Source organism: Poromitra crassiceps, assembly GCF_964638095.1.
Source record: "Poromitra crassiceps genome assembly, chromosome: 23".
In the NCBI taxonomy this organism is placed as follows: Eukaryota; Metazoa; Chordata; class Actinopteri; order Beryciformes; family Melamphaidae; genus Poromitra; species Poromitra crassiceps.
In genome coordinates, this window is record NC_139639.1 from 13,678,983 (window position 1) to 13,690,423 (window position 11,441).

General features: G+C 43.0%; 2 protein-coding genes across 2 annotated transcripts; one reads left to right on the forward strand and one right to left on the reverse strand.

Moving 5' to 3' along the window:
- Positions 1-1,857: 1,857 nt before the first annotated feature.
- Positions 1,858-6,429, forward strand: LOC310796740 (targeting protein for Xklp2-like; the record flags this gene model as incomplete). The annotated part of the gene is made up of 8 exons (XM_083658975.1): positions 1,858-1,937; positions 2,422-2,614; positions 2,857-2,952; positions 3,547-3,720; positions 3,814-3,957; positions 4,454-4,553; positions 5,887-6,053; positions 6,316-6,429. The coding sequence occupies 8 exons, from the start codon at positions 1,858-1,860 to the stop codon at positions 6,427-6,429; spliced, it is 1,068 nt and encodes a 355-aa protein (XP_083515101.1).
- A 2,269-nt stretch (positions 6,430-8,698) lies between these two features.
- LOC310797073 (E3 ubiquitin-protein ligase TRIM39-like) lies at positions 8,699-10,315 on the reverse strand (the record flags this gene model as incomplete). Its single annotated transcript, XM_083659360.1, has 1 exon — positions 8,699-10,315. One exon carries the CDS (start codon positions 10,313-10,315, stop codon positions 8,699-8,701), a length of 1,617 nt encoding a protein of 538 aa, XP_083515486.1.
- Positions 10,316-11,441: the final 1,126 nt, after the last annotated feature.

An 11,441-nucleotide genomic window follows, 5' to 3' on the forward strand; every position in this document is an offset into this window, starting at 1 on the left:
CTGAATGAGCTCAGCCTGGCCTCTCTCCACAGACTGCCTCAGAGCAGTGAAGACCCGCACACTGTCTGCTATCTCTCTGTCTGCATCCTCCTTACTGAGCTCTACTGAGTGTTTGATCTCATGAATCTTAAATCGTCTCTCCTGGATTCTCTTCCCCAGCTCAGCCATCTTTCCTTCATATCCTTCTTTCAGAGGAACAATTTGATGTGACCTGTGGTCTGTCTCAGTACAGAACTGACATACACACATCTGGTCAGTCTTGCAGAACAGCTCCAGCGGTCTGTCATGCTTCTTACACATCCTGCATTCCAGGTTCTCCACAGGATCTATCAGCTTGTGTCGTTTCAGGCCTGAGATTCTCTGATGAGGCTCCAGATGAGTCTCACAGTAGGAGACCAGACACACCAGGCAGGAATTCAGGGCCTTCCTTTTGGTCCCTGTGCAGACATCACAGGGAACTTCTCCTGGTTTGGCACTTTGCTGGTCTGGGCAGCTGCTGGCTTTCATCTGAGCTGACTTTCTGAACTGAGCAGCCATCTCCGATATGAAAGTATTGACATGCAGCTTAGGTCTTCTTTTGAAACGCTTCTGGCACATGGGACACTGGCGCTGGACATTTGGCACATCCCAGTGCTGTGTGATGCAGTTCTTGCAGAAGTTGTGTCCACATGGTATGGCGACTGGATCAGTGAACACATCCAGACAGATGGAGCACAGAAACTGATCTTCGGATAGGAGACAGCTGGCAGCAGACATACTGTATCTATACACGAGACCAAAAGTGAAAGTGTGAAATAAATAACACTAGTAACATGTGTAACACCAATTCTTGAATGTTCATATAAAAAAAAAAGTCAAAGTCAGATTATTGGAATATTAGGCTACGAAAAGTAAATTTGATTATGTAATTTAGTTAAATTGCACTTCACTGAAAACAGTGCAAAATGAAAACCAGGAAACATGGATACAGGACAATTGGGTCGACAGTCTCGTCACTGGCTGCTCTCTGTTTAATGTTACTACTGCTGTAGGTTACTCACCTCTGTTGTATTGTTGAGAAAGGCTTGATGAACTTTGAATTTTCTTTAGAGAAAGACAGACTTCTTGACTGCAGCAGTGCTATCGCTTTGAGTAAGTTTTAGTTTAAATTCTCCTCTCCTCTCCTAAGAGAAAGACAGACTTCTTGACTGCAGCAGTGCTATCGCTCTGAGTAAAATTCTCCTCTCCTCTCCTAAGCAAAGAACTTTTTTTTCCTTCCACGCTCTTAAGTGCTCCGCCTTTTTTTCTTCTTCTATTATTGGCGGTTGGCAAACACCAAATTGGTGCATTACTGTCACCAACTGGTATGGCGTGTGGATCAGAATCTAGTAGCCTACTGTCTAGTATTTACAAAATGAAAATAAAAAATAAAAATAGCATTCTCATATCCTTTGAAACAAATTAGGGTAACGCTTTAGAATACAGCCCGCAAATAAGCATGGAACTAGACTAGATGGTAACAAGATCTGTACTTATAGGCTAATTACGACTTTAGACTTACGAATTAGACTGTATAACTAGTCTAGAGGGTAACAATATCTGTACTTATAGGCTGCGGTACCACACTGTAGCCTACTTATAGTGTAACTACGGGGTACAAGGAGTGAACTATAAAGCGTTACCCAAATGAGTTGTTCTAAGATAAAATAGGAATCGATAACACTTATCCTGAGTTATTTTGTAAAATATCTATACGAGGGATCAGCCGAGCAGCATTTTGGTAAACAAACCGTGTCACTGGGTGGCAACGGCAATGGAACCCTATGGAGCACATCTTCACTAAGCCGTTTTCTAGTTGAAGCCTTCCCAGTCTACACCATGGTCTACACTAGAGCCGTCTCCCCGCCTCTATGTGTAGTACTGGAGTCCACAACGAGAGGGCAGCAACTACGCCTACGGTCAAGGCAAAGAAAGAAGAAGAAGGCGACGACGCATGCGCGCAGGTGTTAAAAAAGACCAGACCAGCTGGGGGGGCAACCAATTCAGTGGCAGCATTAGCAAGTGTTAAAAATGGAGCAGGGAAAAGTCATCAAGATTTAGTATATGAACTGTTGTTTGTTAATTCAAGGTTAGATAGGCAGGGGAAAACTATAAAGTTCATGTGGGTGCCAGCTCATGTAGGAATCTCAGGTAATGAGAAAGCAGACAGGGCAGCAAAGGAGGCGATCAGGAGAGAACAGACATTGACATCAAACTTTCAAAATCAGAGGGGAAGAGTATAGTATGGAGGGAAATAGTTAAACAGTGGCAACAGCAGTGGGATAGGGCAATAAAAGGGAGACATCTGCATAGTATACAAAATAAAGTGGGAATGGTGGGGAATAGTGGGACTAATAGAATTGAACAGAGAGTTATAAGTAGATTGAGATTTGGGCTGAACAGGGAGATTCTAGAGCGTCAGATCAACCCGAAGAAGCCAGCGGCGAAAGAGTCCACAAAAGTTGAAGGATTTGACCTGCAGATTGAGAAGAGGCTCCAGGAGAGGCAGGCCGCCAAGAAACCTCAGGAGGAAGAGGAGATGCAGACCGCTTTCCACTCCCGGCCGCTGCCGACAAAGATCCTGGAGGGGGTGGTGGTGAGTTTGAGGGGTTGTCAGGAAAAAAAAAAGTAGTGTCTCAGTCACAGATCTGCAGCATGCTGTAAAGTAGTGCATCTGTGTAAGAACTCTCATGGGTCTGGCTTTGAGACTAGCCACAACCAAAGTCCACTTTTCATCATGGTGTTTTAGTTTGACCATGTGAACACTATAAAGTTGCTTCAACAGTGTTTCCATGTGTTGAGAGCAGCATAATGACAATGAAATCTTCCGGTCAACAGGGAGTCCCTGAGAAGAAACCCATGCACACCACTGTCCCAGAGTCCCCAGCCTTTGCTCTTAAGAAGAGGGTTCGCATGGACCGCAAGGTTGAGGAGGTAAGGATTTTTGACTGTCTATCTAGAAGGGGTCTCTTATGCTTCAGCTTCTCCACAGAGGGAGGTCAGTGTTCTCAGGACGGTTACTGCAAAAAAAAGCCACTTCTCATAATTTCCAGTGAATCGTGTGTTCAGTATCCTCTTTGGGTTCAGTCACTGAGAAGTGGCCTATTGATTTGACTTTCGTTTTTAGAACTGACAGAATAATTATGTAGTCACACTGACTGAATTGATCTTTACCTAACTTGGTTGACTCTTTATTCCTTTCAATAATGTATTAGTTTGGCTAAATCTGACTTTGTTTTTAAATTTGCAAAAATGCAGAGAATTGTCTTTACCTCGTGAGATGCTAAATAAACACATTTTATGAAAAGTTCAAATACAGACATTTAATGAAAAGCTTGGTCAGGTGACCCAGTGGGTATATCACGGATGCAAGCTAGTCACCTTTGAGTGGTTTTGTGTCTGCCCTGGTACGGTTTCTGTCACCTCCATGAGTTTGTAACCCTGGTATACCTGTATATGGATACGTTTGTATAAGTTTTAATCTGATCGGTTTTAAAGGTTTTGGCTTCTGTTCTCATCTGCTTTCAGGCAAAACCACCATCACCCATTAAGGCCCTCCCAGTGCCTCACTTCGCCCTGCCGTTCCAGCCGCAGCTGCCAGAGAAGAACCAGGTGGAGGTGGTCCCCTTCTCCTTTGACGAGCGAGAGCGCGAGAGGAAGGCCCTGAAGGAGAAGAGGCTGGAGGAGCAGCGCAACGAGGAGGTAGAGGCACAGCCCTGACTCTCTCTCTGGAGCCCCGAGGAGAAAGCTGCCATTGAGCCACATTGACTGACCTCTTTCCTCTGAACTCTTTAGGTGCCAAAGTTCAAGGCGCAGCTGCTGCCCGACTTTGAAGTGGTCCTGCCTGCAAAGAGAGTGGTGGAGCCCACCAAGCCGGAGCCATTCAGGATGCTTATTGACCGGCGGGGGGCAGAGAAGGCCGGCCGCTGGGAGCAGACGGTATGATGGGAGTTGGCACAGAAAAAAAAAATCGCCTTTTTCCTGATGGCACTCGTGCTCAATTGGGCTCGTGTTTACCGTGAATACGACATAAATCCACTTGAATGGCCCCCCTCATGTGGTGTTCACGATTTGGTACGTGGATCTTTCTGAAAGCTTCGCGCTCACGACTTGTGCCTGTGACGTTTCACAAAATGGCGGACGCATTGGACAATTAAATATATTGACATTTTAGCTGTATAGCTAAAATATATATATTTCATAGTCATTTTATAATATGTCTGAGGAACATGTTGATATTCTCAACAGTCATCTTGTTTTCCTTTGCATTTCCTGCATTAACCTCACTAGCTAGTGGTTGCTAGCTTGAATGCCAATCTTATTGTGTAGTACACAACTTCTCATCTTGTATTCACGGTAAACACGCGGCCAAGTGAACAAAGCGTCGGCCTCACTGTGTCAAACTTGACCGTGTGCCTCCCCTCGTCCTGTGCAGGTGAAGGAACAGCAGAAGCATCAGGATGAGAAGGCCCGACCCAACACCGTCATCCACAAGGAGCCGTTCCTGCCCAAGAAGCCGAGCCGCTCCGAACTGGGTAAGAACACCGTTAGCTGCTGGACGACGAAAAGAATCGGCCGGGGCGACTTGCACATGTATCGGGAGGAAGCGTGTGCTAGTCTACAGAATTCTCCCCGGACCAGCAGAGGGCGTGGAGCAACGACCGAGACAGCAGGGGGAATTGGCCGAGTACATTTGGGGAGAAAAGCATTGATTTATGAAATTAAATTCAATCATCTAAAGCTTATTTTCTTTTAGTTCAAATACCTGGGTATGCAGTGCACCTATATTTAATAATGTATGCAAAAAAATCGCACAAATCTAATTTCTTTAGTTTTTCACACTTTTTCACATCTCATTTTTCAAGATGTCATTGATGACTGTAATCTACAGTTTGCTGACGTCACCTAGTACTATCAAATTTCTACCCCATTTCAACCAATCATATCACGACATGGCGGCTGTCAATCAAATATTCATTTCAGGATAATTTTCTCTTCCAAATGTAGAAAATGGCGCCTAGGTCCGGTCATCTGGCAGAATTACTTGGCCAATTGTATGAAACGTAAACAAAAACGATAATGTCTAAGAATGCAAAGAAATGTAACTGGCTCGTTAAAACGCGCATTCCAGGAATATCGTATTTGCAGCAATAGCGATACAGGCGCACGCTTGAGAGCCTGGTTGTCAGGGGTCGCCCCTTGGCGATTCCAGGCGGGCGGGCAGCACCCATGAATCGGATTGTCCGCTCGCGCCGCACGAAGCAGGTGGCTGCCTGGTACTCCGCGTAGCACGACAACACGCTGAATCCCACTCGATTTTGGGGGTGGAACACGCCATGATTGGCCAAAGCCAGTCCCCAGAACTGTCAAATCAAATCATCGACACCCGGCGTTGTGCCTCTCAACCCTGTCATCTCAGACACGATTTGTTTGAGTCTCCGACGCTTGCGCATTTGCATTCGCCTCCGGTTCACTTCGACTTTTAAAGTATTTTGTTTACAATCTGAAAACATTAGTTCTGCATGTGCTGTTCCTACTTAGTGCTTGTTGAATTATTATTCATAATTATGTATCAGATTTTGGGATTCTCTCCCATTCCAATTTGCAGACTGTCTCAAGCTTAAAATGGCGAGTGTCTTGAGCAGCCATCTTCACACATGCAAGAACAAATAAACTGTTGGAATCCTTTCTGAAGGCACTGTGTTATGTCACCTAGCGTGTCCTTTTGCCTCTACCTCACCGCTCTGTCCCTCTTACTGTCACTACCCATCTTGTCACGGCACTGTAGAAGGCACTAACTCCTCTGTCCCTCTTACTGTCACTACCCGTCTTGTCACGGCACTGTAGAAGGCACTAACTCCTCCACAGTTGCAGAGGCCTTTGAGCTGTCGACGGAGAGGCGTGCCAGGGAGCGGCTGGAGTACGACCAAGTTGCCAGCGAGAAGGAGGCGCTCCGGGACCGCATGAAGGAGGACCAGCGCCGTGAGGAGGAGCAGCACGACAAGGAGGACGTCGCCAGGATCCGCCAGGAACAGGTAACGGCAAAATGTCATGTCGTCGTCACTGGTCCACAACTTGAGTCAAGTCAACTCTCGATAACTGTCAACTATCAATAGTTTGAAGGAATATCAATAGTTTTGGACGTGTGAGATCACGAGGCAACATAAATCGGGATTGTTTTTCGGTGAAGTTCTCTTAGGGATAATTTTGAAAAAGTCTTCAGTCTTAAATTGAGCTTTTGAAAAAGCAGTTTGGAGTCGAGGGTTCGAGTTGCTAATTTCTTGCTTTCCTCCACAGGTCCATAAGGCCCAGCCAGTGCGACAATACAGGCAGGTGGTTGTGCAAAAGAGTGACCCATCTGCCCTGACTGTTCCACAGTCCCCTAATTTTTCGGACCGCTTCCGCCTCTGATCAACTTTGTCAATATTTAATTTTTTTTCTCTCAATTGTAATTTTTTTTTTTTTTTGTACTTTTGCTGCTCTATACCTCCAGTGATGTTGTGCACCATGTGCATGAGTATGTGGACAGATCATCCACACTGTAATTACTAGTACATTTTTTCTATTGTTTTATTGACGCACTCTTGTGACAGTCTGGTTCCTGAAATCATTGTTATAACTGTAGGAACGCTCTGTACAGTATCCACAGCATTATTTTGTTTTCAACAATGGGCATTATTGGAACCACGCTGCCACCAATTGCCAATTGTATTTATTGATGTATTTTCTCTCTCAAATAAAGTTTTAGTCAACTTACTAATTGTATGGTGTACCTTCATTGTAGAGTAATCTGTGTACTGTGTAACTGATCACTGATAAAAAGTTTATAGAGATGTAAGAATAAAACAAGAGTTCATGAATTTTGAACTTGGTGTAGTCGAAAGAGCTGAGTAGTGTTTACTTTACAGTCCTTTGAAGGGGGATGAAACCGAATACTGCTACAATTTATATTAAAAAAACATTCTATCACTCCTTGTAAACCTGCAGATTTTCATGTTTTATATTTGTTTGCTGATTTTTAACAAGACGACCCCAACCCTTGAATTTTCCATGTAGTAAAATGCCTGTCTGAGGAAGGCAATCACTTCTTACAAGCTCTTGCTACTGGCTTAATTATTTCAGTAAAAAAAAGTTTTTATATCAAACAATACAGTAGATTGCAGAATAGTTCCCCCTTTTTTAATAAAATGCTCATTAGTAATTGTGTAGAATTAAATGATCAGAATATGTACACTGCTATTACAGTAATCACTTTTATTTAATCTGACATGGTACAATGACACTAGAAAAGGTAGTTTTCACACTCCTGCAATAGTGGTTGGATTCAACAAGTTTTTATGACCCCACCCTGTTTGCAACAATACAATACATAACAAAAGAAAATCTGAAGAAGTATACAGAATATACCATATTAACCAGAATCTGGAGTTTAAAGGGATACACCACTTTTTAAGTTTAGCTCATTTGCCACATCCCCCCAACATAACCAAGATACACCATGCCTGACCGGCACTGTCCGCTCAGTTCAGTGAGCTACAGTCGTGAAGTTAGTAATTATCGCCATAGAATGGAGGCTAATGGTAGGAACGCTCTGTACAGTATCCACAGCATTATTTTGTTTTCAACAATGGGCATTATTGGAACCACACTGCCACCATCTGTTCATTTGGTGCAACTTTTTTAAGAGCTTATTTTTATATTGCCAATTGTATTTATTATGATTGCATTGATGTATTTTCTCTCAAATAAAGTTTTAGTCAACTTACCAATTGTATGGTGTACCTTCATTGTAGAGTAATCTGGGTAGTGTGTAACTGACCACTGATCAAAAGTTTAGAGATGTAACAATAAAACAAGAGTTCATTAATTTTTAACTTGGTGTAGTCGAAAGAGCTGAGTAGTCTTTTTATGTTACAGTTCTTTGAAGGGGGATGAAACTGAATACTGCTACAATTTATATATAAAAAAATTCTATCACTCCTTGTAAACCTGCAGATTGCATGTTTTGTATTTGTCTCCTGATTTTTAACAAGATTTGACCCCAACCCTTGAATTTTCCATGTAGTAAAATGGCTGTCTGAGGAAGCCAAGCACTTATTTAACTGTACAAGCTCTTGCTACTGGCTTATTTATTTCAGGATTTATTTTTATATCAAACAATACAGTAGATTGCAGAATAGTTTGTCCCCCCTTTTTTCAATAAAATGCTCATTAGTAATTGTGTAGAATTAAAATGATCAGAATATGTACACTGCCATTACAGTAATCACTTATTTAATCTGACATGGTACAATGACACTAGAAAAGGTAGTTTTCACACTCCTGCAATAGTGGTTCGATTCAACAAAGTTTGTATGATCCCACCCTGTTTGCAACAATACATAAAAGAAAATATGAATATGAAGAAATATACAGAATATACCATATTAACCAGAATCTGGAGTTTAACATTCCTTAAACGTAAACTTTTTTTTCATGGTAGAACAATCATTTTGCCAATAAAAAGAATTAAAGGTAAAGAGATGAGACACATTAGTAGTTACTGCCTACTGGGCCAACGGTTTGTATAAAAATAAATGAAGTCTGCATTATTATTGTTAGAATGGCTATAACAGCTACCTGAAGGAGGGGGGGGGCAGTGTAAATTTACTATCTGAGAAAAACAAATGATTATATTAGTCTAATCTGTGTGATTGACAGGAGAGATGATCAGAGGGGTGGAGTTTTCACCACCATTATTTATACCAGGACCCAACATTGGGTAGAGTTTCTCAGTGAAGGTACAGCCAGTAAAGGAGTAGATAAGAGCTGCAGCATCTACGTCGTAAAAGGAGACCAGACCCTCCTCATAATCCACAAACACCCCCACCTTCTGAGGCTTCGTCTTCAGAGAGAGGAGGACATCAGGGTCAACAAAAGCACTGTAGTCATTTCCATTACGCAAACACACAGCCCAGTAGCCATTCTCAGGACTCGTGATGCCTCCCTTCCTGTTGATCGACCCTCTGGCCACTCCTAAAACCCAGTCAGTCTTCCCTTTAACCTGAACCTCGTAGTAAAACTTCCCTGAAGAGAAGCTCTGCTTTCCTAAGGCACGGACACAATAAGAAAATCTCTCTGGTTTGTCTGGGAGATTCTTCTTTGCATTACCAGTATGTACTTGTTTCCCATCATGAGACAGGATGAGATTGAGATGTGCTGTATTAGGATCCAGAGTCACATCCACTGCAAACTGCTGGACCCTCTTCAGCTCAACATCAGCAAGCAGCTTCCCCATCTCTTTACTGAATGTCTCCTCCAGCTGAGCCACAGCTCTCCTCACAGTCCCATATGATGAGCGAACAACACTGACCTCTGACCAGTCCTTGTTGTGTGGAGGAGTGTTCAGGGATGGGAAGCTTTGGATGAGGTGAATGTGGTCTTCAGTGTGTGAGAGCTGCTCCACCTCAGTGGTTCTCTTCATCAGCTCAGAGATGTCCTGTTCCAGCTCTTTGATGTAGCCTTGAGCCTGTTTCTCTGTTGTTTTCTGCTTCTCTTCGATGGTCTCAATGAGCTCAGCCTGGCCTCTCTCCACAGACTGCCTCAGAGCGGTGAAGACCCGCACACTGTCTGCTATCTCTCTGTCTGCATCTTCCTTACTGAGCTCTACTGAGTGTTTGATCTCACGAATCTTAAGTCGTCTCTCCTGAATTATCTTCAACAGCTCAGCCATCTTTCCTTCATATTCTTCTTTCAGAGGAACAATTTGATGTGACCTGTGGTCTGACTCAGTACAGAACTGACATACACACATCTGGTCAGTCTTGCAGAACAGCTCCAGCGGTCTGTCATGCTTCTTACACATCCTGCCTTCCAGGTTCTCCACAGGATCGATCAGCTTGTGTCGTTTCAGGCCTGAGATTCTCTGATGAGGCTCCAGGTGAGTCTCACAGTAGGAGACCAGACACACCAGGCAGGACTTCAGGGCCTTCCTTTTGGGCCCAGTGCAGACATCACAGGGAACTTCTCCTGGTTTGGCACATTGTTGGTCTGGGCAGCTGCTGGCTTTAAGCTGAGCTGACCTTCTGAACTGAGCAGCCATCTCAGATATGAAAGTATTGATCCGCATCATAGGTCTTGTATTGAAAGGCTCTTTACACATGGGACACTGGCACTGGACACTAACATCCCAGTGCTGTGTGATGCAGTTTTTGCAGAAGTTGTGTCCACATGGTATGGTTACTGGATCAGTGAACACATCCAGACAGATGGAGCACAGAAACTGCTCTTCGGATAGGAGACTGCTGACAGCAGACATATCTATACACAAGACCAAAAGTGAAAGTGTGAAATAACACTAGTAACATGTGTAACACCAATTATTGAATGTTCATATAAAAAAAATGTCAGCCAGATTATTGGAATATTACGAAAAGTCCATTTGATTATGTAATTTAGTTAAATTGCACTTCACTGAAAACAGTGCAAAATGAAAACCAGGGAACTTGGATACAGGTCAATTGTGGGTCGTCACTGGCTGCTCTCTCTGTTAAACAGTAGGCTAAATGTTACTACTGCTGTAGGCTACTCACCTGTGTCTGTTGTATTGTTGAGAAAGGCTTGATGAACTTAGGTTTAATTTTCTTTAGAGAGAAACAGACTTCTCGACTGTAGCAGTGCTATCGCTCTGAGTAAGTTTTAGTTTCAATTCTCCTCTCCTCTCCTAAGTGCTCCGCCTTTTTTTCTTCGAGGCAAAGTGGAACGTCACTTCCTGCTTCAGCACTACCAGAGATTTTCATCCGCCATTTATTTTCCCATAGACATTTCGTAAAATGCTTATAAAATAGTTTTACTTCGTCGAACCAAACGGTTCCGCTAACGCTATAATCGGGAGAGACCATAGAACATTTAACTCGGACCAAAACAAAAAACAACAACATTGAAAAAATATTTTCTTTAAACCCGCATTTTTTTACGCTTTGGTCCCAGTGAAATGTTCTATGGTCTCTCCAGATTATAGCGTTAGCTGAACCGTTTGGTTTGAACCAGTAAAACTATTTTTATACGCATTTTACGAAATGTGTATGGGAAAATAAATGGCGGATGTTAATATCTGGTACAGTGCGTGTGGATCAGAATCTAGTAGCCTACTGTCTAGTATTTACAAAATGAAAATAAAAAAAATAAAAATAGCATCCTCATATCCTTTCAAACAAATTAGTTGTTCTAAGATACTCAAATACGAATCGATAACACTTCCTGAGTTATTTTGTAAAATATCTATACGAGGGATCAGCTGAGCAGCATTTTGGTAAACAAACAGCGTCACTGGGTGGCAATGGCAATGGAACCCTATGGAGCCCAAGTGGCACGAGGCTTGTGTGTCTGACTCTAGCCGGCTAACTCTGTTTACATTTTAAAAACTGCGACAGTTCACACAACTT